This window comes from Talpa europaea, assembly GCF_964194135.1.
Source record: "Talpa europaea genome assembly, chromosome: 4".
NCBI lineage: Eukaryota > Metazoa > Chordata > Mammalia > Eulipotyphla > Talpidae > Talpa > Talpa europaea.
Window position 1 is genome coordinate 15,168,836 of NC_140070.1, and position 23,350 is coordinate 15,192,185.

Consider the following 23,350-nt stretch of genomic DNA (forward strand, 5'->3'; position numbering starts at 1 on the left):
GGGTGATTCATAGGAACGACACTGGAAGCTGGGTAAGATTTCTCAGATAAATGAAAATTTAGAATGGAGGCATCACAAGACCTGAAACTGGAGGTGTGGGTAGAAATGATTAACATAGTTGTTAATCCAGCTATACAAATGAAAACTCTTCAAGTCCCAACTGCTGTGGCAAGCATCACCCATCTATAGAAAGGATCCGGAAGCGCAGACTAGACAGACCACAGGTGGGGATATGGAGATTGAGGACCATTGTAAGGAATCACTGGTCCTTACAAATCAACTAACTCACAACTTAGAAGTAATTTAGATAACAATTCCACAAAGGAATGAACTCCCCAAATGTAAAACACTGTGTTAGTGGTATTCCTGCATAGTATTCCTCCACTTTCCTCTCAAGACTGCCCTCTTGTGTCCATGAGGTCCTCTCTTTCAGCAAACCTGTCCCTGTTCAGAGACAGCTCTCCTACCTGCCTGTGACTATGCGGAGCGTTTCTTTTCCAAAGCAGCAGCAGCTCTCCTGCCCACCTGTGTCTGTGCAGGAGTCTCTTTCTTAAACCCACCCCTTTCAAAAAGGCAGCTCTCTTTCCAAGACTACCACCTGTGTCTATGCAGGAGTGTCTTTTAACAAATCTGTCCCTTTCAGAGGTAGCTGCTCTGCCTCCTTGTGTCCATTTATATAACAAAATTACCCTTTTGGATATAACTAAACCTCTCTGCCTTGTGGAGAAGCTCACCATGTGCTGCTGAAAGGGGAATTCTGGTGAGACTTCTCAGAGGTAAGGACCCCATCTCTGAACCCAATACCTCATCAAAACGACATCAGTAATACCCCTAATTCTGAGTAATACCCCCAATTTTCCCTCTCACTCCCTCTCTCTCTCTTCTCCCCTCCTTTTCACTCCTCTCCTTATCACCTATCATCTGTTATTTAAGTTTTAAAATCCCAACACATTGAATGGCATATTTGAGGAATGTTTCAATGACAAAAATGTTCAAGCTCATTTTTCCTGTGCCTTTGGTAGCTCTTTCAGTTATTTTTGAAGTTTTCATCCACTCTTGCTACATATTATGGCCTATAGATTATCTCTATATTTCCTATATTATATAAATGTAATTATTTATATAAAATATATTTATATATTTAGTATATGGCATGTATATTTAATAATGCTAGTCATCCACAAAACTGGATTTTCTTTTCTTTCATGGTGCTTTCTCTGTCCAAACAAGTGCATCTTCACCAATGCCCTCACTTAATACTCAAAGTACTCATATATTCAGATCTAATCCAGACTTTATGTTTGACCTCTAGTTCTGTAGATTTAAATACTTAGGTCACATGTTCCATGGCAAGTCTACAAAGCAATTCAAACTCAGATTGACTGCAAATGAATTCATGATCTTCCCCTGAAACGTGTGGGCTTGCTCCAAGTTTCCTGCGCAAGGAACGGCCTAATTAAATGTCCATCCCCTTTGTATTAGGTAGAGAATACTAAGTCATTCTTGACAACCCTAACTTTTCCCTCTGCTCCATCCATATCTCTTACCCACTACTAAATTATGAAGTCCTTCAAAAACACGATCTCTCCAGCTTTATTAGGCCAAACTAATCACAAACATCTATCTCTATTCTGAATAACAGATTTTTATCTCTGCTCTATTAACAGGAACTTTGCTCCCATTCTATCTGTTCTCTGTACTGTGGTCAGAATAAATTTACAAGATGCAAAGTTACTACCTACTAAAAATTCTATTAATGGACTTTGGGATGAAGAGAACATTCTATAACATGCCCTCAAATATTCTGCATACCTTTATATTTCTGTTGCACAGGTATCTCTTCCTTCCATTCTAGGCCCATGACTTCATATTAGGATCCAGTTCCATCTACAACACTTCTTCATGTAACATGACTGTTACATGTGGTATTCTGGTATCCTCTCTGCCTAGAATCCAGCTACTCCCACTCTTACCCTTTGCTTAATTAATCCTTATTTCATCCTTTAGAGCGCAGCTTAAGCATTACTTCTGTAGGGAAGCTTCCTCTGATGGTTTTATCCTTGATACATTTACTATTTTCCGTTGTTTATGTGATTAAATTACTGATACTTGTTTTTCATGATAGATTTTAAACTCCATGAGAATGGAAACATGTTGATTTTTGCTCATTCTTGCAACCACAGTGCTTAATATTTTGCTTAACATGTATTACTATTGCTTCTTGATGGAAAAAATGACTTTCTTATATTCTTTCTTTATAGGTCTGCCATTTTCATTAACAATACCAAGGATATTAAGGATATTTGCTACTTAATAATTTCCAGTTCAGGTTGGTTGATAGCAAGAATGGATGTTTCAATTTAAAACATTTATAGATTGTAAAATAATGATTATTTAAGTTACATACATGTAATAGAACTAAACTACTACTTTTTTTTCTTTCTCAAATGATAAGTAAATGATAGCCCTTTTAAAAAAAGATTAATCATTAAAAATGATCTATTCTCTTTCTCTCTTTCTTAGAAGAAGACACAATGATTTTAGAGCAGATGTCAAAGTTAATTTTGAATGAAATGCTGGGAGCTGAGTAAGTATTGTCGTAATAGACAAAGGGATGTAAAATCTTATATTCCCTTTAATCTATTTGGCCTAAGGTGTTATCTATCTATCTATCTATCTATCTATCTATCTATCTATCTATCTATCATTGTCAACACTGAACTTTTAGAGCACTATTTTATGCTTATTGGAAACTGTTTTCTTTCTTTATCCTCAATTGTTGGTTTGTCAATGATCCCATGGTTTTATAAAGGAATTGGACTGACTGATCAGTAAGGAACTATAATACAGGTTTAAATTTTGACTATAGGTGTTAAATTCCTGAGTCTAATCCAGATTCTGCCGTATGGCTTTAGCTCATATGCATTATCACTTTGAGCATAAGTTTTTGTTTTTGCTAAAAAATGGAAATGCTCCTGTCTTCTTATGAAGGATAGCCCTGCATATGGATATAGTTAAAATGTGTTACCATAGAACCCAATGTAAAACAGTTGGTCAAAAATCCAGCTATTTAAATAATGAGATAATAACAATGCTTTTGCCTTATCAGGACATTATTTAATCTATATGTAATTTGTGCATAATGCCTTTATTTTAGATATTCCAGTTTATTCAATGATTTTGTCGAATCTGAATTTTTCCTGGTTGATGGCGATGCATTACTTATCTCATGCATATGTGATAAATCATTAAAACCGGGACAGGAACTGCACTTCTTCTATCTGGTTGAACACTACCTTGTGGATCTTACTAGAAAAGGAGGACAATTTGCCATAGTTTTTTTCCAGGTAACATGTGACAGTTGAGTTCTTTTGTATGATTTGAGAACCAATACTAAAATTCCTCATTGTCTTATAGGGTTTTTTTTTTCCTATTACAAAGCAATGTATATGTAAAAATTAAGAAAATTAATGACTTGTAACATGTATAAACCAATTAAACCAGTGAACTTGATAAATGCAAACTAATTTACTTCTCTTTCTACCCCACAGGATGCTGAGTTTGCATATTTCAGTGTCCCTGAACTTCTTTCTTTGAGAACTGCTTTAATTCTACATCTTCAGCATAATACCAATATTGATATACGAACAGAATTTTCTGGATGCTTGTCACAAGAGTGGAAAATTTTCTTGGAAGAGAGTTGCCCATATTTTGTGATAGTTGCAGATGTAGGTCTGAACCAACTACAAACACACCTTTTCAACTTTTTAATCATTCATTCTTGGTCAATGAAGATCAATGCTGTGCTTTCCTATGGACAAGAATCTGATATTCTTCGTCTTTATGCATACCTTATGCCAAGCCTGCATAGAAACCAGATATTTTACAAGGAGGTAATTTGCATCTGAGGGACAAAATCTTTCCAGAGTTTCGTAAAATTTTCTGAATTGCTTGAGTCAGCTTTATTTCTACATCTTCTTCCTTTTTAAAAAAGATTAATTTAATTTTTATTTATGCATTCAAGAACTGGGGTGTAGGCCAGAGGTGCCGGGGGTGAGAGGATTCACCAGAGACAGACTGGGGAACAAAACAGGCGGATCTACTGAAATACACTGCTGAGGGGAGCAGTGGGCAAGACAGGAGAGGTCTGCTGCGCCATGTGGGTTAGCTCCCTGGCCAGGATTGAACTCATGCCACAGTGGCTGAGACTAACCCCTGCGCCATCAGGGAGGCCCTATTTGTACCTCTTCTATGGAAATTATCATAGGTTTCACAGATAGGTATAGAAATTTAATAGTAGTAATAACAAATAATACACATGCCATAATTTATTGAGCACCTCTTGTCATAACAATGGTTTTGGTCTTCCCATGAGTCATTTCATTGAAACTTTACAACAATCCTGGAAGGTAGGTCATAGCAGATCTGCTTTATAAATGAGGAAATAGATATTTAAATGAGTAATCTGCCCACTGTTAATGCCAAATGAATAATAGAGCATGTATTTGACGAGACCCTCTGATTATAGCCCTGATGTGCTTCACTGCTCTGGTTACTCCCTTCAAGGTAAGGAATGCCAGAAATACATGAAATCGGAGGCAAAAGTTATGCTCTGTAGCTGAGACATAATAATAAAACAGGTAATATGGTGGTTTCTAATGAGAAAACAAGAAAGTTGATGAGTAGGGAAAGAAATAAAATAACGTTATTTCTTAATATCAAATCATTAATAGAAACTTCAAAGTATTTAGAATTTTAATGCCATGATATTTTGCTGCATCGATATATTTGACAATTATAACTAAAGTTTTTGGAAGTCAAAAGTATATTCCAATTTTATAAATGTCTAGTTTCTGTTTAAGTTTCACTACTTTTGGTGAATTCTATATTCTAAATTAGAAAATGATTTTTTCAGTCTTTATTTCTTACTCCTTGGAAATAATGTCTTATGCTTCATGGTATTTGGAAACATGTACATGATTGTCATGGAATCTGAGATTAGTTTATATTACTTTAGTTAGTACTCCAGTCAGTTGCTGAGGTTGTTCGCTGGCTATGAGCAGGAACAGCCTCCACATTCATTTTCATGTTGGGAGGAGGTTCTGTAATCAATTGATTTCATGTTATTCTGTTGACACCATTTCAGTTTTTGGGTTTGAAGAGTGGCCTGCAAATATCCTTCTAAATCTCTCCTTAAGATTTTTTTTAGTGGAGAATTTCATTTTTTGGTAAAATTATAAATTTTCTATTTTTTTAATTTCCTGATTTGTTGAACTTGCTTTTTAAAATATTTTTTATTTTTATTTTTTAATATATATTAATTTTTAAAATTTTTTTACATCATTTTTCTTTTTTTTAATAGAGGCATGTTTTTATTATTTATTTATTTGTTTGTTTTGTTTTTGTTTATAAATGCACTGGGTACAGTCAGAAGTGCGGGAGGGTGAGAGAATTCACCAGAGCCAGAGCGGGGAGCAGAGCAGGCAGGAGGACCGAAGTACACTGCTGAGGGGAGCAGCGGGCATCATGAGAGATCTGTGCACCATGTGTGGGACCCTCACCGGGCGTCAGGGGATAGAACCGGCGCTGCAGAGGCTGCGAGCAGCTTCGCAACCCAGCGCTCAACCGCTGCGCCACAGGGGAGGCCCTCTTTGTATAATCTTTGTGTTCAGTCCCTTATCAGTTGACTGGGGTGCAAAGATTTTTTCCCAATCAGGTGGGGTGTCTCTGTTTTGGTTAATGTCTCTTTTGCTGTGCAGATGCTTTTCAGTTGATATAATCCCAGGTGTTTATCTTTTCCTTGACTATCTTTGCCTTAGGTGATGAGTCTTTAAAGATATTATTGCGATGTCTTGTAGTGTTTTACCTATATTTTCTTCTATGTATTTTATGGTTTCAGGTCTTATGTCCAGTTCTTTTATCCATTTTGAGTTGATTTTTGTGTAAGGCGAAAGGTAGTGGTCTAGTTTCATTTTTTTGCATGTGGTGGTCCAGTTTTCCCAGCACCATTTATTGAACAAAATGTCCATATTGTTGAACACGCATTTTAAAGAACTTATTTTACTTACCAATTTGAGGACTGCAGACATACAAATGAAAATACGATGTAGGTTGGTAATGGTTTCAGTTGGATGACAAGTATCCTGGTGGGAGGTTGTGTTGCTCTATTTTTTGGTGCATATTTGAAAATTTTTATAATAAAATGTAATGCACTAAATAGGTAAGATGTTTCATTTGGAGGTATGTGAAATGTATTAAAATTAGATTCTGATGATTTGCACTGTTCTGTTAATTTGTCAAAAACCATTGGATTATACCATTGGATTGAGTGTTAGTTATACCTTAATAAAGGTGTTAAAAAGCAAAATTCTCTAAATTCCCAGTCAAAATTTAATTTGTCAAAGACAAATGAATGCTGTTTACTAGACTTTTAAAACATTGCTGATGTTCTCTAATTTAGATATTAGTGTCATTTTTTAAACTTAAAAATATATTGTAACAAGTATATCTTCAATATATTTTCTCTAGATGAAGTAATTAGATATTTCATTCATGAAAATTTATGTTACTTTCATTCCTTTTACAGAAGAAAATGGTGATTGAAAATGCTTATCATGCCCTGATTAAACAAATGAAGCACCGTAGAGTTTCAGCATTAGAATGCCTTTCTGGAAGTTTGAAATGGGAAAATATGATGGAAAAGGTACTAAAACTTAAAAAAAAAAAACAACTTTTTATTAGGATGACTTATTTAACTACTTACTTATGAAGTTGCAGAAATAGGATACAGTTCCCATATACTTCTCACCTAAGTCCCCTTAATGTTAATATGTGTAACCTTGTACATTTACCAAAACCATGACTTTAGCACCAATATTTATTAAACTTATTCATATTTCATTTACTTTTCCCACTAATTTTTTTTTTTTTTGCTCCAGGAATTCTATCCAGGGGATCACATCCATTTAGTTGTAATTTCTCTCAAGTCTCCTCCAATCTGTAATCTTTTTTTTTTTTTTTTTTGGTTTTCCTTGCCTTCCATGACCTTGATATTTCAGAAGAATATTGACCAAATATTTTTTGAATACCCCACCAGTAGGGCTGTCTGATGACTTCCTATGATTGCAATGAGGTTACGTATTCTTGGCAAGAAAACTTCTGCATTGATGTTGTGTTCTCAGTGCATTGTATCAAAGATTCATAATATTGATGTGTTTACCACTGGTGAAGTTGGTGCCTGCCTGCATTTTCTACTGTGAAGTTATTGTCTTTGAAGCTAGTGTATATATATATATATATATATATATATATATATATATATACACACACACACACTGTCTTTGAAGCTAATATATATACATATATATATATATATATATATATATATATTAGTGCAACCCCTGTTTCTTCTCAAAATTTTGCTGATTAATTTTAGAATTCATCAGTGAATCTTATCTGCAACGGTTATGGAAGATGCTTTTGTCTAATGACTATTTTCTGTTTCATTCTTTGCCATTGACTTGCTTATTTACTTATATGAGTATGGGCTAGTGGCTACTTATTTTATATTATAGTTAAAGTGCTATATTATAACTATTTTGGTCTTCAGACTGCTTCTGGTGTAAACATTAGAAACTCCTTCAGGTTTGCATCTGCATCTTTTCACAAGCCTCCATCTTCTTCTTTCAAAATGAACCATGTCTTAGATGTGGCAATGGGTTCATGGATGTATATTCATCTCCCATCTCATTAAGCTCCATTATTTGATCACTCTCTACTGCTTGAAACCACAAGATGTTCCAATCTTATCTTCTGTTTCCCTGGTCAGCTCTGAATTTAAGATTTCCTCTTCTCTGAAGAGTTCTGATTACTTTCATTGGAAAATGGCATTTAGAAGCCAAGATCTGGGAACTAACCTTTCTCAAGTGGCTTTTATTGCCTTTTTGAGATTAGCAACTTCCAGGCATCTTGTAATTTACTCTTCATTTGCCTTGTCTAAGATTTTGCTGAATTAATTACTTTGTCATGTTCTTACTCTTTCTATTTCTGGCTTATGAGTCCTTGCATAAAGATCATTTTTCATATTATCAAGTGTTTGATTTAGTCTAATCATATTTAAAGTATAAACTCAGAGTATCTTCTGCTTCATAGCTATTGTCACAGTTGTTATTGATATTTTTGATGGTGACAACGAGATTTTCCTCAGTCAATCTGTGCAGTTTTTTTTCCTGCTATCATTTTTTATAGTAGCTCATGATACTTCCCTTTCTTTTTCTTCATTTTTATGATAGGTGTATTACAGGATCCCTAACTTAATCACTTAATCAAATTTAGGTTAATTTAATGGTGTCCTTTTCTGACAGTCTAGCAAAGTCCAGCATGTTAGTGGAAATTTTGTTTATTTATTTTGATGGTGGGCCTAGTGAGGCCTAGTATTTTCTTATTCCCTTCTATGACAGGCCTGTGAAACTATGTCTCTGCTTGAGCAACTCTGGCCTGAAGGATCTGATATTCGGCGTGTTCTTTGCGCTACTGCTTGCTCCTTATCTTTGGAAATGTACCAGCAATCTTTAGAAAACAAAAAGGAGACTGACTCTGATCAGAAAATTGACATCACACAGGTGAGATTGTTAGCGCTTTACTATGGAACCCCTTTGCTCTCCATTTATGAAATCTTACTGGTTTTCTTCTTCTATTTCTTCCATTTGTTATTTGATGTATTCCCCTAATTTATTTACATAAATTTCCAAAAATGGGGGAAAAACTAGCTTTTATTTTTGTTAAGAAACATCTACTTGCTGTTACATGATTTCATGTTTTACTGTTCAGATGTTTCCCTTAATACATATGTAGTCTAATTTATTCAATCTACAAAAGAAGGAGAAATAAGAAAAGAAATTAGCACCTGGGAGAACCTACAATGTGACAATTTTCTGGGCCTCTTATATGCCTTGTGCCATTCATTCCTCACAATAGCATTTCGAAGGGGGTGTTGGTATTTTTATTTCACATTTGGGAGCACTGAGTTTCAGACAATCTTAACAATTCTTAAACCTAAGTTACTAAATAGCAGTGTGGATAGAACCCAAGTCTGTCTTGCTAAAGTTCTACAAGACCAAACTGTTTGAAAGAACATTCCTGCTATAATGCCTTGATGCCATCCTAGCTGGAGAAATGCTAAAGTTCTTAGCCTTCTTTATGACTAACAGGGTCCATTAACTATCTGTTGTCTAGTGTGGGTTTGCTACCCAGCTGGTCATCCTTCTATAGATGTGCACACATACATGCACACATGTACATATACTTTGTATTTTATACAATCTGAATGCTGAGAGATGCTTAGTGGACAGGGTTCATCATCTTTTACTTAGCATTTTCTCTATTTGGCCTTTCAATATCTACTTTTTTGTGTAGAAATATTTGTAGTGAAATAAACATACTTAGTGTGCCAAATTAAATCATTATCATAAAAATGATATTTAACCACATGTGCCCTCTGGAACTTCTAGTCATTAGGCCCTATTTGCTCCCTGGAGGTCCTCTAGCAGATGTTAATCTTGTTCCACTGACTGCACTGCAAATATTTGAAGGTAGCTATGAGGTCCTTGTCTTGTCACGAGAAATGTGCCCACTTTTCCCTCTTTTTCACGTTGAGTAATTTTCTCAGGTATATTTCCTTCCTGATTCTCTCACCTTTGTCATTTTCAATATTACTTTTAAAATATAAAGTCTTGGACAGATAGAGCGTTTGCTATGCAATTCTACCAGCATCAAGCTGGCGACCATGGGTTTATGAACTGCCTGATTAGATCAAGGACGTTTGACTTAACTAAAAATATTGGAAAATGCTTTATGTAAACTGCTGTGGAATTACCAGTTCCCATCCCTCTTAGCTCTCACCTGTGTAATTGCAGTTGAGTTTATGTATGAAGAAAAAGACTCTCAAAGTATAGAGTGAAGAATGCAATAATGCCATAATCCTGCATGACAAGGATGTCCTTGGTGTAGCATGTGCAAAAGTCTGCTCCACCATCTGCTGCTTTCGAAATACTGTCTTTATTTTATGCAGGTGGAAAGTAATTGTGTGTCCCTGCAAGATATGGAAGATTTGTGTAAACTGCATTGTCTCAGTGTGGTTCTTTTAATCCACTTGCCTCTTTCTCAAAGAGCTTGTTCTAGAGTCATCACTTCCCACTGGAATAAGGACATTCGCATTTCCTTAAAAATGGTAAATATACTCTTAGTTTATTTATTTTTTTGCTTCAACTGTTTTGTAGATAAAAATGACAGTCACTGTCACAAATATATTTATTTGGGAACATCTTCCTTTGGGGGTACTTCAGAGATTTTTATGGACTTAAATCAATCCCTTTCTGGGCCTCCCTGGTGGCACAAGGGGTTGGGACGCAACCTATGAAGCTCTCCGCAGCCACTGCAGCACGAGTTTGATCCCTGGCCAGGGAGCTACCCACATGGCACAGCAGACCTCTCCTGACTCGCCTGCTGCTCCCCTCAGCAGTGTACTTCGGTCAATCTCCCTGTTCTGTCCCCACTCTGTCTCTGGTGAATCCTCTCACCCCCCCCACACTTCTGGCCTGTACCCCAGTTCTTGTATCCATAAATAAACAAACCTTTAAAAAAATCAATCCCTTTCTAATTTCAATAGCTCTGCTTGGTAGTCATAACAATAGCATGATATCTACTCGACCTAATGAAAAAGGCTGTCAGTTTCCTTTTTACTTCTCAGTGGAGGTCAGGTTTTTGTGTCTGTTCTGTAGAGGAATTGAGATCAACCTAAAGTTTACTATTTGCGTCCACAATAGAGGCTATTTTGGGAAAATATGTAGACTTGAGGTAAATAGAAAAATGTTACCTGCTTAAATCAATATTGACTAACTATTAATATTTTGACTTCTTTATTTTAATTGCAGTTTTTTTCCTTTGCTGTTTGTTATTCTTACATTGGAACTATATGTAATATATGTATTACATTTTATATGTATATATACATTATTTTATACATTTTATATGTATATATACATTATATATACATTATATACATATATTTTTCTATTTTCTTTCATACTCTTAGTTAGCATCATTTCTAATGATTATCAGTCCCTTTTTTAGTGGATGTACCACAAGTTACTTACCCATTTCTCTACCTGGGATATTGATAGGGCTTAAACTGTTGTTTTTAGAAATTCTACTATTCTCCAGTTTCTTTGCTTGTAAGATTCTTCCTTTCATTTGGGGATAGTTTAGACTGGATGCCCAGAAATGAGATTAGTAGATCATTTAATACAAACCTTTTATTAGGATCTCAGTTCATAGTTAAAATGTTCAAGGAAAGTATTTCAGAACCAACCCAGTATGAAGCCAGTTCAAAATACTTACCTAATATACTTGTATTGGGTGAATCACTGAGGAAAAATGAGGGCATACTTAAACATCCCACCCTACCACCTTCAAAAACAGAATAAAGAACTATGCTGAATTCAATTTTGTTCAGTTTGAGCTTATGTTTTAATCTTTAAAGTATAAAGTTTTCATCACTCTCCAGTTCAAAAGGTCTTATATTCATTAGTAAGAACTGGAGAAGTCCTACCAAATTGCCTTTCTATTGAATTACAGACATTTTTAAAAAAGACTTATTTACTTACGCATACAAGAACTGGGGTACAGGCCAGAGGTGTAGGGGGTGAGAGGATTCACCAGAGACAGAATGGGGAACAGAACAGGTGGGTTGACTGAAATACACTGCTGAGGGGAGCAGCGGGTGAGATAGAAGAGGTCTGCTGAGCCATGTGGGTCAGCTCCCTGGCCAGGGATTGAACTCGTGCTGCAATGGCTGCCCATAGCTTCATAGTGCTGCATCTTAACCGCTTGCACCACCTGCGAGGCCCCTGAATTATAGACATGTTTGAAATCATAGTTTATTGTTAATGTAAAATGACCAATAACTTAGTTTTATTTTCCTTTTTTTAGAAAAAGTGGTGTGAATATTTCATCCTGACTAATATAAACAAATCAAAATCGTGGGATCTGAATTTAACTCACCTTTCTGACTTAAGTGATGACCTTTTGTTGAAGAATATTGCTTTTTATTATGAAGATGAAAGTGTTCAAGGTACCACCTTAGTTATATTACAATAATTTTACTATCATTCAAAGAGTGACATTATCAAGATATAATGCTTTAAAATCATTATCCTGTACTTCCAACATATAACCTATCAATTATTTTCCTTTCAATATTTGTTTATTCATGTGTATATCACTTTTATGTAGTTGTAATCTGAGTAAATCTTATGTTTTAAAACATTTTGAACTGACTATTGCTCCACAAGTATTTTTTGGAAAAAAAATGTGTGTTTGGGCATTTGACATTTCTAGAATTTCTAGGTAATTTTAATAGTTGAGTTTTTCATTTAAGTATATGCTTAATTTTTTATATTTGCTGTAATTAGTGGAATACTTCTACTACTAGATATTAGGGAATTTTAACATTTTTAAATATAAACCTTATTAATATATCTATATTATATAATCCATTTTTCTGTTTTGAATTATTTTCTCACTGTTTCTTAATAACCAGTGATAATAAAAGACATTTTAGGAGAACCATACTATGACTGAACATTATTGAAGCTTTTTGACCTCTAAGATTTGGTTTCTTTATATTGAAAAAATTGTAATTAATTTGCTACATATAAATTTAGCAATCCCCTACAAATTTTTTTGTCTCTAAAAATTACAGTTTTTATTCAGTTTTATCCATTATAAGTTATGTTTGGTATGATATTTTTATTATCTTAAAGAGTGTTCTGATATCCACCATTTGTCATTGTTAGGTAGGGTGGTTATAATCTTACTCTATATTGTCAGATAGGGAAACAAGATAAATTTTAAACTCTAGAACATCATGTTCGACACTTAGGACTGTTTTCATTTAGGTGACATGGAACTCACTGAAAAGGTCATTAACATTTAATACTTAAACGTGTCTTGTCTGTGAACAAGACATTTAATATTTTTCACTATCATCTAGGCCTGAATTTGAATTTGGGTCGTGCCATTGTGAATGACTATGAACATCTCTGGAGCACTGTATCAAAATTGGTCACTAAGTTTGATGTTGGAAAGCCATTTCCTCTAAGAGCAACGCAACTTCCTTTCCTTCAAAAGAACCCATCACCAGTCAAAGGTAATAAATTCCAAATTAATTTGGAATAAAAGCTTTGTTCATCTGAAAAATGAAATTGAAAGTTCTTCTAGCTAAATGCAAATAAAACTAACTTGCTGACACTAAGCATTTTAATAATAAATTATCACTTCTGTCATATTACGGGGTGATGTGTTATAATTTGAAGAGTTATATGTTTTGCTTGGAATTAGCATCATTGTCAATTAAAAAAAAAGCTGAGATGTGTGTGTGTGTGTGTGAGTGTGTGTCTATAGATCAACTGAGAACTCTTGTGGAAAAAAATTGAAATGTTGGATAAGAGACGTCAAACATCTTTTCACATAGTTATAGCTAAATTGAAAACCATAGAATAGAAATTTTCAGGGACCAAAAATGAAGGGGAGATTTATTTCTGGGTAATGCAAAGTAAAATTGTTCTTAGAATTTCTAATTATAGGACTGCCTCCCAAGAATCTGAGGCTTCAATTTACTGTACTTGTAGAGTCAAAACAATTGTAAACCAGAAAATTAATGTTAAGTGATCAAAGCTATCTGGCAAATTCTGGGTAGTGGAACACATTGTAAACCCTGATTTTATAGGATTCTTTGCCAAATATGAGTGCAAATATAAATTCATGAAATAACAGAAGAAATAAACCAGTAGAGAAGCAGTAAGCTAAAGTACTAGAACTAGATGTATTTCTTATTTTGTAATTTTCAAAAGTAAATATGTGTCTTTATGCTTAAAGAGCTCAAATACCAACTTTGAAACATGAGAAAATAACAAAATATTGTAAAAAATACCATTCACATTTTAAAATAGCTAAACTTCTAGAAATAAAAATATTGTGATGAATAAAAAAGTTGACGATGTTGCTCAAGAAAATTTGTCAAATAGAAATAGATCAAAATAATCAATCATGTGTAGAAATTGAGATGTACACCTTACACTTACAAATATGATATGTTGATATATTTCAACAAAGCTAAGAAAATTTAATGAAATAAGCAAAAGATTTTGAGATAAAAATAGAAAAGTAATGTTAAAGGTAATGCGCAGGATAGAATGAAGAAGTCCACATTTCACTCATTTAGACTTTTAGAAACAGAATGAACACAATGGGTTGGACAATATTTGAAGAGATCATGACTGGGTACTTGCAGGAATTGATAAAAGACCAGAATTTCACATTCAGCTTGTATTATGGAGTAATAAGTGCCATAAATTAAACACACACACATAAAAACACAATGCAGTAAAATTGTAGAATATCAAAAATAATTATCTTAAAAGAAATAGCTGCCTAAAAGGGAAGAAAAATTAGTCTAATAGTCTATATTCTGGTGAATATAGAATATAGTGTGATTATAGTGATTTTATATATAGTGATTTTATATATGAATCTAGTGATTTTATATATGAATCTTATAGTGATTTTATATATGAATATAGTGATTTTATATATGAATATAGTGATTTTATATATGAATCTTAAAATATGATTTAAGAGTGAAGGGGTAATATGAATGTTTTCATAAATACAAAAACTGATTTATTCATCATAGCATCACTGAAGATATTTGTATATAATGAATAGGACATAATAATAAAAGTGTATATTCAGAATATGGGAAAGAACTATCTGTTCTATCCTCCTGTCAGGATAAACTTTGCCTGACAAATGCTCTTGAGTCAGTAGGTTATTGATCCCAGGAAGGTAGAATAAGGGAGTGGTTAGGTGAGATATCAACTACAGGAGTGAAGGACACATTGATAGGTATTTTTCCATTATAGGCAATTATTGGCATATTTTAATGGGAATCTCTGCAGGAGGGTTATCTCTGCGGTATTAATCTTTAGCACTTTTGGTCTGCCCAGAATGGTCTCTAGAAAGATAAGTGCTCAGGCAGGTAGTTGCAGGGACTTGTAGTGGGAAGGTATCTGGCAAACACAGGAACAGCAAACACCAAGGCGATGATGAGTACAGCAGTGGCAGCTTACCTAGAATATGATCTGGAATCTAAGTAAAAAGGCTTTGATTAGCTAGCATATGATATATGCTACGTATGTGATATATATTATGGTATCTATCAATCATATATACACATGTATAAAGATCTCAAGGGAATGCTGTAATGATATAAAATAATTAAACTGCCATCTGCATTTCCCTGCTACTTTTTTATTCTGGTGTAATGAAAAAAATATATGTAGGAAATCTCTGAGGTTTCCCATTTAAATTGTTTGTCTCATAAAAGGAGTAAACATTCAAAAAAAGAAAACAGTATTCTTTTTCTCTCTCTCTACCTAAATGCCATCTATTTGTTTATACTCTTTAATGTGGGAAATAGTTTTATGGAAATGACTGTAATTGAATGTAAATAAAATCAATGAAAACTATTTTTAATATGAAATTTCAAAAAATAATGTGTAATATTCCTGTATGAAATTTTCATGTTTGATCTTAATTTTTGGCTTGTTTACAGATACCTCCATGGAAAAGATTCCTACTTTAGGCTTCATTCCAATGTCCTGTGAGGTGGTTGATGAATTTGTTGGAGACATTTTGAAAGACTTGCCTTTCCTAAAGAGGTAAATCCTAGAGTGCCTCAATCAATAACTTGCATGGAATAGATGAATTACTCATTAAAAATTCTTTGAAATGCAAGAGACCAAATAAAGCTTATTAGATGTAAATGTATGTTTATAACACATAATGAATTTAATAACAAATTTATTAAGGTTCTTTGATCATTACTAAGTGAAAATTAACTTGAGTTTGATTTTAAAGTAAAATTACTCCAGCTGCATAATTGAAATGAAAGGATGAATTATATTTGTTGGTGTTGGTGTTACGTTATAGACGTGGAGTGGGTTCTTAGTTCTTAAGCCTCTAATAAATTGCTCTTTGGTTGCTACTACCCATACAAAGAGAAAAGGAGGCTATGATTTTTAAAATTATTGTAAAAATCATTAATGTTTCTACTATAAAATTAATTTGTGCTATATCTGGTTGGAGGCATACCATCTAAAATGTGCATATTTCTTTTTGTAACATAGTGATGATCCTATTGTAACATCACTGGTTAAACAAAAGGAATTTGATGAACTTGTACACTGGCATTCTCACAGACCCCTTAGTGACCATTATGAGAGGACCAAATGTAACTTTGAAGGTGAGCTCTGTGATTGGTGAAATAAATTAAAATCAATTTCACTCTGCTTTTTCTAGTAACAAATTATATTATGAGCCACAAATTGTATTTATTGAATAAGAACAGTCTGTAAAATACCTACATGCCAGCAAAGATGGTAATGTAAGTTTTACTTTGTTTATTGACTATCAGCTGTATGTAGGTATAAGTGGAAAAAAATTAATTAATTCACAAAGGAAGATATACAGCCAGTGAGCATGTAATGATGGACTCAACATAATTACAGATCAATAATGCAAATTAAAGGGATTTCCACTCACCCATTCAAATAGCTAACACCAAATAAAAGTTAGACATGTCATTTATATAAAATTCTGCAAGAGGCACGACGTCAATGGTGTAAGAATACAATAGCGGTCACCTTTGACCAGACTGAGAAAGGACACAGTTCTTAGAGAGTGAGGAAGTTGTTTGCTATCTTAGTACAAATAGGGGTTAATTTATTCACCTAATAGTTATGCATTTCATTGTGGAACATTTACCACCATCAAAAAAACAAAAAAAAAAAAAAAGAAAGAAACACCCAAACCAACTCTTTTTTTTTAATTTTATTTTTATATTCCCCATACAATTGCAACCCCCTTATTTTGACCCCAATACTTCCTATCCACCCCCGCACCCCACCCCATAGCATGTCTCTGGTTCATAGTTGTTTGTTGATTTAGATTTTTTCTTTCTTATAGTTATTCTTTTTCCTGGTCCCTTATTTAGGTTTTCTAGATTCCTGCTATGAGTGAGACCATCCGGTATTTTTCTTTTCCTTTCTGGCTTATTTCGCTGAGCATGATCCCGTCCAGCGCCATCCATGTTGCTGCAAATTGCATGTGTTTATCTTTTTTGAATGCTGAGTAATATTCCATGGTGTATATGTACCACATCTTCTTGATCCAGTCATCTATTTTGGGGCATTTAGGTTGTTTCAAAGCTTGGCTATTGTAAATAGTGCTGCTATAAACATAGGGATGCAGGTGCTCTTGGGAATTATTGTTTCTGTGTCCTTTGGGTAAATACCTAGTTGTGGAATTGCTGGATCATATGGAAGCTTTATCTTTCGTAGGTTGAGGAATCCCCACACAGCTCTCCATAGTGATTGGACCAGTTTGCACTCCCACCAGCAGTGCAGGAGAGTTCCTTTTTCTTCACACCCTCGCCAACATTTGTTGCTGCTAGTTTTTTAATATGTGCCATTCTCATTGGTGTAAGATGGTATCTCATTGTAGTTTTGATTTGCATTTCCCAGATTGCAAGTAATGTTGAACATTTTTTCCTATGCCGGTTGGCCATTTGTATTTCCTCTTTGGAGAAGTTTCCTTTTAGCTCTTCTGCACATTTTTTGACTGGATCATTTTCTTTGTTTTTGTTGAGTCTCATCAGCTCTTTGTAGATATTTGTGATCAGTCCTTTATCATTAGTGTTGTGTGCAAAAATTTTCTCCCAGTCGGTGGGGTTTCCCTTTGCCAAACCAACTGTTGAACTTAGTAGATTTACTTTTTTTGTAGTGGTTTGAATTGGCAGTTCCAAAATAATTTTCTGTTACTCTAATTTTGAGCAAACAGGTGAATGTATTGTCCTGTAATCTACAAGTTAGAGAACTATTGGACAAGATAGTTTATAATTATATTTAAATAAATAAACTATTGCCAAGAAGCAACCAACTTACTTAGTACTATAATTTCTTAGGTGTGATTGCTGGGTTTCCTAGGCCGTTGGATTTTACCCCAGTAAAGGTTTTCTCATCCACCTGCTCTTGGCTCTGTAGTTATCCCCAGAGTAAGCGTTTTTCTATCTGGTGATGCAAAAAGTTGGAATATTTTGATAGTAATATTTTTTCACTCTTTCTACTTTCCTCTTCTTAACCCCATTTATAGGGCACATGATAGTGGTAATGCTCCAAATGTGTCATTATTTGTATCCTCCTGGTATTTGTTTTTGGAGGTAGATAATGAGGGATTATGTTGTCATTTCCAGTAAAGTAAGAAATTATTCTTGCCTTAGTCTGACTTAAGAGTCCTTCTTAACAGACTAAATTACTGTTCCAAAATCAGAAGAAAAGCACATGCATGGCTGGGATTGTGTGAAGAATTGGTGATAATACTATTGAAAAAATGCAGAAGTGTTACATATTATCTTATCTTTTTTTCAGAAAAATCTGAAAATTTTTATGCTATGAAATCCTACCAAAAATACCATGCTTATCAACGATTTTATGGAAGTTCATTAGAATCAGTTACTTCAAAATTCATTGTAACCCAGGCTGTCAAGACAAAGAATTTCAGTGAACAGAAGAGTAAAAAGACAAATGTAGGTTCTGCAAATTCTGTCTTGGGTTTTTTCTCATCTTTTTTTTTTTAAACAATTTATTTATTTATTTATTTAGAAAAAGATTTATTTATTTATTTGTACAAGAACCGGGGTAAAGGCCAGATGTGCAGGAGGGTGAGAGGATTCACCAGACAGAACAGGGAACAGAACAGGCAGACTGACGAAATACACTGCTGAGGGAAGTAGCGGGCAAGACAGGAGAGGTCTGCCGCACCATGTGGGACCCTTGCTAGCCGCCGGGATGGAGGCTGTGGACAGCTTCACAGCGCTGGGCTCAACCTCCTGAGCCACCAGGGGAGGCCCTCTCTTATCATTTTTTTTTTTTTAATAGAGGCATGTTTTATTTATTTATTTGTTTGTTTGTTTGTTTATACATGCACTGGGTACAGTCAGAAGCGCGGGAGGGTGAGAGAATTCACCAGAGCCAGAGCGGGGAGAAGGACCGAAGTACACTGCTGAGGGGAGCAGCGGGCGGCAGGAGAGGTCTGCGCGCCATGCGGGACCCTCCTCCAGTGACCGGGGAGCAGCCGGGGATTGAACCGGCGCCGCAGAGGCCGCGGGCAGCTTCGCAACCCAGCGCTCAACCACTGTGCCACCGGGGAGGCCCCCTCTCTTATCATTTTTAAGTTGATGTTTCTTCAATCTCTTCAGTAGTTTCTTTCCACTCCATACTTTTTATTTTTATATATGATCGTTTTTTATTTTACTTCCTTGCTTAAGGTCAAACCTCCATGTAATAGGTTGTATATGATCCTTAATACATTTTAAAATGTATATTTATTTGAAAAAGAGTGTAAGGCATTTAGTGACTAAAGCTCTGGACTGAAAGGTTGAAGTAACATTAATATTATAGTTGTTTTCACTTAATGCTAATGAAAGAATTTTTATATCGAGATGAGAAAAATAGATGTGAAATACCTGTTTATTTTTTACCAGGATAATGAAGATTTTTCTGTTTTTTCAGAGTATTTAAGCAATTGATCCATTTGCCAATGGTGGAAGTCTAGAAGCATCCATTTTTCTCTTCCTGTGTGGTTGGAGTTTTGCAACCTTGCCTTCTTCTTTCTTGGGATGTCATTTTCCTGCCCTCATGCATCCATTTCTATCCCTTTCCTCATTCACTCATCAAACTTTAAGAACTAAATGTTTTGTGTTTGGAACACACGGACAATTAGGGCACATACCTGCCTTAGGAAATTAATCTTTTTTTATGATTTATTTATTTTATTTATACAAGAGCTGGGGTACAGGCCAGAGATGTGGGGGGTGAGACGATTCACCAGAGACAGAGTGGGGAGCAAAACAGGCAGACTTGACTGAAATACACTGCTGAGAGGAGCAGCGGGCGAGACAGGAGAGGTCTGCTCCGCCATGTGGGCCGTTCCCTGGTTGGCTGGATCGAACTCACGCTGCAGAGGCTGCAGACAGCTTCATAGCGCTGTGTTCAACCCGCTGCACCACCGGGGAGGCCCAAGGAAATTATCCTGAGGGAAGGAATGACAAGTAAAATTTCAAATAAGTACGTGGATGAATGCTTTGGCTGAGAGATGGCCCGGTAAGGGGACTCTATGACCTAGGCTTGGAGAGTTAGAGACAGTTTCATGGAAGAAGTGTATTGAAAGACTAGTAGAGACAAAAGAATTGACCCTGGGGGAATGGAAAAGGGAGAGCAGCAGGTATCAGTGCATGGACACATGAAAAACAGTGGCTTGATGTGTTTGATTTTATGATATTTACTTTCTGATCTTTAATACATACTCTCAAAAATCTAGAAAACTATAGAGGCTGTTATTTATTTATTTATTTATTTATTTATTTATATATGCTTTTATTTATTTATTTGTTTATTTATTTGTTTGTTTATACAAGCACTGGGTACAGTCAGAAGCGCGGGAGGGTGAGAGAATTCACCAGAGCCAGAGCGGGGAGCAGAGCAGGCAGAAGGACCGAAGTACACTGCTGAGGGGAGCAGCGGGCGGCAGGAGAGGTCTGCGCGCCATGTGGGACCCTCCTCTGGTGGCCGGGGAGCAGCCGAGGATCGAACCGGCGCCGCAGAGGCCACGAGGAGCTTGGCAACCCAGCGCTCAACCGCTGCGCCACCGGGGAGGCCCGAGGCTGTTATTTATTATGTTGATTTGTCATAAGTTTTCAATGAACAGAGACTTTAATTTTAAGACACAGACAAGGAAACTAAAATTGTGCCTACCAGAGAATGGGATGAAAAGAATGGTCAAAGTTATCAACATACACTTAAAAATATTGTCTCATTCATGACATGTTATCTTGGAATTATCCAGCTTGTTTCATGATCTCTTTCTTACCATTTTGGGCAGAAGACCAAGGCTGATATAATTATTAGAGAGAACAAGAAGAAGTTACTTGCCAAGGAAGAACAAAAAGAACAGCAAAAATGGAAAGTTCTGTCACTTTCTATTGAAGAGGAGTTGAAAGAGGATTTAAATTCTGGAACAAAGAATCTGGAAGATTTTTTGAAGTCATGTAAAAGTACCTCAGTGAAATTTAAAGTAGAAATGGTAGGATTAACTGCTTGCTTGAAAGCATGGAAGGAACACTGTCAAGGCGAAGGTATATAATTTTGTGTTTCGATGAATTAAGAATCAATAAGCAAAAGGTAATAATAATAGATGACATCATAAATTTGTGCTAGCATCTTATATGCATTATTTTTATGCATGTAAAATTATTTTATTTTTATGAATTTATTCATAAAATTCTACTTTTTATGAAACTCCTCTAAGTATTGCCTCTATTTTATCAATAAACAATCCATAAGCAAATTCAAATTTAATCATAATCGAAGATAGGTTTAAATATAAATGTGTAGGTAGTTGTAGGTATGGTGAAGGGAACCAAGGAATATGGTCAGGCACCAGGAAAAATCCATCATTTACCTTTGATATCCAAAGGGTGAAAGTAGGCTCATGTTTGTCTAGCCTTCTGGATTCCTCCAGAAGCTATGGTGGCTTCCTTGAGCTATGCTTTACAATTTCCACAGTAGAGAGGGAAAAGAGAAAAAGAAATGCTAGAAAGAGGAAGATAAAGAAGACTAGATAGAGATGTGTAAATTGATAGCAGATGAAATAATCAGTTGCCATGACGCCTCCAAGCTGATAATTGATTTAAATTTTTTCAAATTGAGATAACATTTGTTTAAAACACTATATTTTGGGGAGTAGCTTTACAACTCCTCAGATATGTCACTATGCCACACCCACCATCAAAGCACCCACTGGCCTTTACCATAGACCGCTGGCTCCTTTCTCCATTTTGTTCTCACTCCTTGCTCCTCCTGTGGTCTTAATTCTGCAATCATATTTCCAGGGTTTGTTTTGGTTTAGTGTTGTCAGTTTCTTTATTTAGTTTCTCTATATTCCACATATGAGTAAAACCATCTGGTATTTGTCTTTCCCTTTCTGACTTATTTCACTTAATATAATCCTTTCTGTCCCATCCATGTTTTTACAAAGGGCAAGAATTCATTTCATTTGCTTCCCCTCCCCACCCCACTTTTAAATTACTGAGTAGTAATCCATGGTGTGTGTGTGTGTGTGTGTGTGTGTATATCTTTTTAATCCTGTCATCTGTCATTGGAGTTGATGACGTGAGTATGGTCGCACTTTAGTTTTATTTTACTTAGTCTTCTGTATTCCAAAGCTTCCATTAATGTTAAGTAAAACTGGGCCTCCCTGGTGGCGCAAGGGGTTAAGTCACAACTTATGAAGCTGTCCGCAGCCACTGCAACATGAGTTCAATCCCCGGCCAGGGAGCAACCCACATGGCGCAACAGATCTCTCCTTACTCTCCCGCTTGCTCCCCTCAGCAGTGTATTTCGGTTGATCTGCCTGTTCTGCTCCCCACTCTGTCTCTGGTGAATCCTCTCACCCCCCACACCCCTGTCCTGTACCCCAGCTCTTGTATGCATAAATAAATCTTTAAAAAAAAAAGTTAAGTAAAACTGTAATTTTTTACTAGGTCAGATTGGTATACTACCTCACTAATTTTGGATAATCAAACTTTTATTTTTGATTTTTTTTAATATTTAAAGGGCAGGTTTATTAGGAAAAGGGGCAGAAAAGTAAAATATACTTGCATAGGCAGAAGCGGACAGGAAGAGCTGCCAAGAGGCCTGCATGGTTGCAGGTGGCGGCCTTGAGGAGAGCAACCTCCTCTGAGGGAGGTCAGTGAAGGGACGTCCCGGCAGGTACAGGTCACTGGCAGGCAGGAAGGCTGCTGCCCTGCAAAGGAGAGTTGATGAAAAGAAGCAGCTGCATAGTCACAGGTGGGCAGAGGGATTGCTGAGTATGTTTGATGATTTTTATAACAATTTCACTCTTTATTTTTGCCAAGGTAAAACAAGAAAAGATTTAAATATAGCTGTTCAAATGATGAAAAGGATCCATTCTTTGATGGAAAAATACCCAGAATTTCTGGAAGAGTCAGATCAGCAATTTATAGCTAAATGTCTTATGTATTTAGGATTTGAAGAGTTGGCAAGTTCTTTATCTCCAACTCAGGTAATGTTTTCAGAATAGTTCCACTTTTGTAATTATTAGGTGTCATATATATAAAATGTCTTTAAATATAGTTATAGATTTTTTTACAAGA

At 35.4% G+C, this 23,350-nt stretch overlaps 1 protein-coding gene across 1 annotated transcript in view; it reads left to right on the top strand.

The window, feature by feature from the left end:
- Positions 1-2,549: 2,549 nt before the first annotated feature.
- LOC311170072 (putative ATP-dependent RNA helicase DDX60) overlaps positions 2,550-23,350 on the top strand; it is a gene marked incomplete at both ends in the record, with an annotated part of 60,042 nt that continues 39,241 nt past the window's right edge. Inside the window, 13 exons of the mRNA XM_084232403.1 lie at positions 2,550-2,587; positions 3,158-3,347; positions 3,552-3,893; positions 6,587-6,703; positions 8,460-8,621; positions 10,070-10,228; positions 11,989-12,130; positions 13,052-13,207; positions 15,674-15,779; positions 16,248-16,363; positions 18,546-18,703; positions 21,058-21,310; positions 23,093-23,259. Coding sequence (XP_084088529.1) covers positions 2,550-2,587; positions 3,158-3,347; positions 3,552-3,893; positions 6,587-6,703; positions 8,460-8,621; positions 10,070-10,228; positions 11,989-12,130; positions 13,052-13,207; positions 15,674-15,779; positions 16,248-16,363; positions 18,546-18,703; positions 21,058-21,310; positions 23,093-23,259 — 2,106 coding nt within the window. The remainder of the gene's footprint in view (positions 2,588-3,157; positions 3,348-3,551; positions 3,894-6,586; positions 6,704-8,459; positions 8,622-10,069; positions 10,229-11,988; positions 12,131-13,051; positions 13,208-15,673; positions 15,780-16,247; positions 16,364-18,545; positions 18,704-21,057; positions 21,311-23,092; positions 23,260-23,350) is intronic.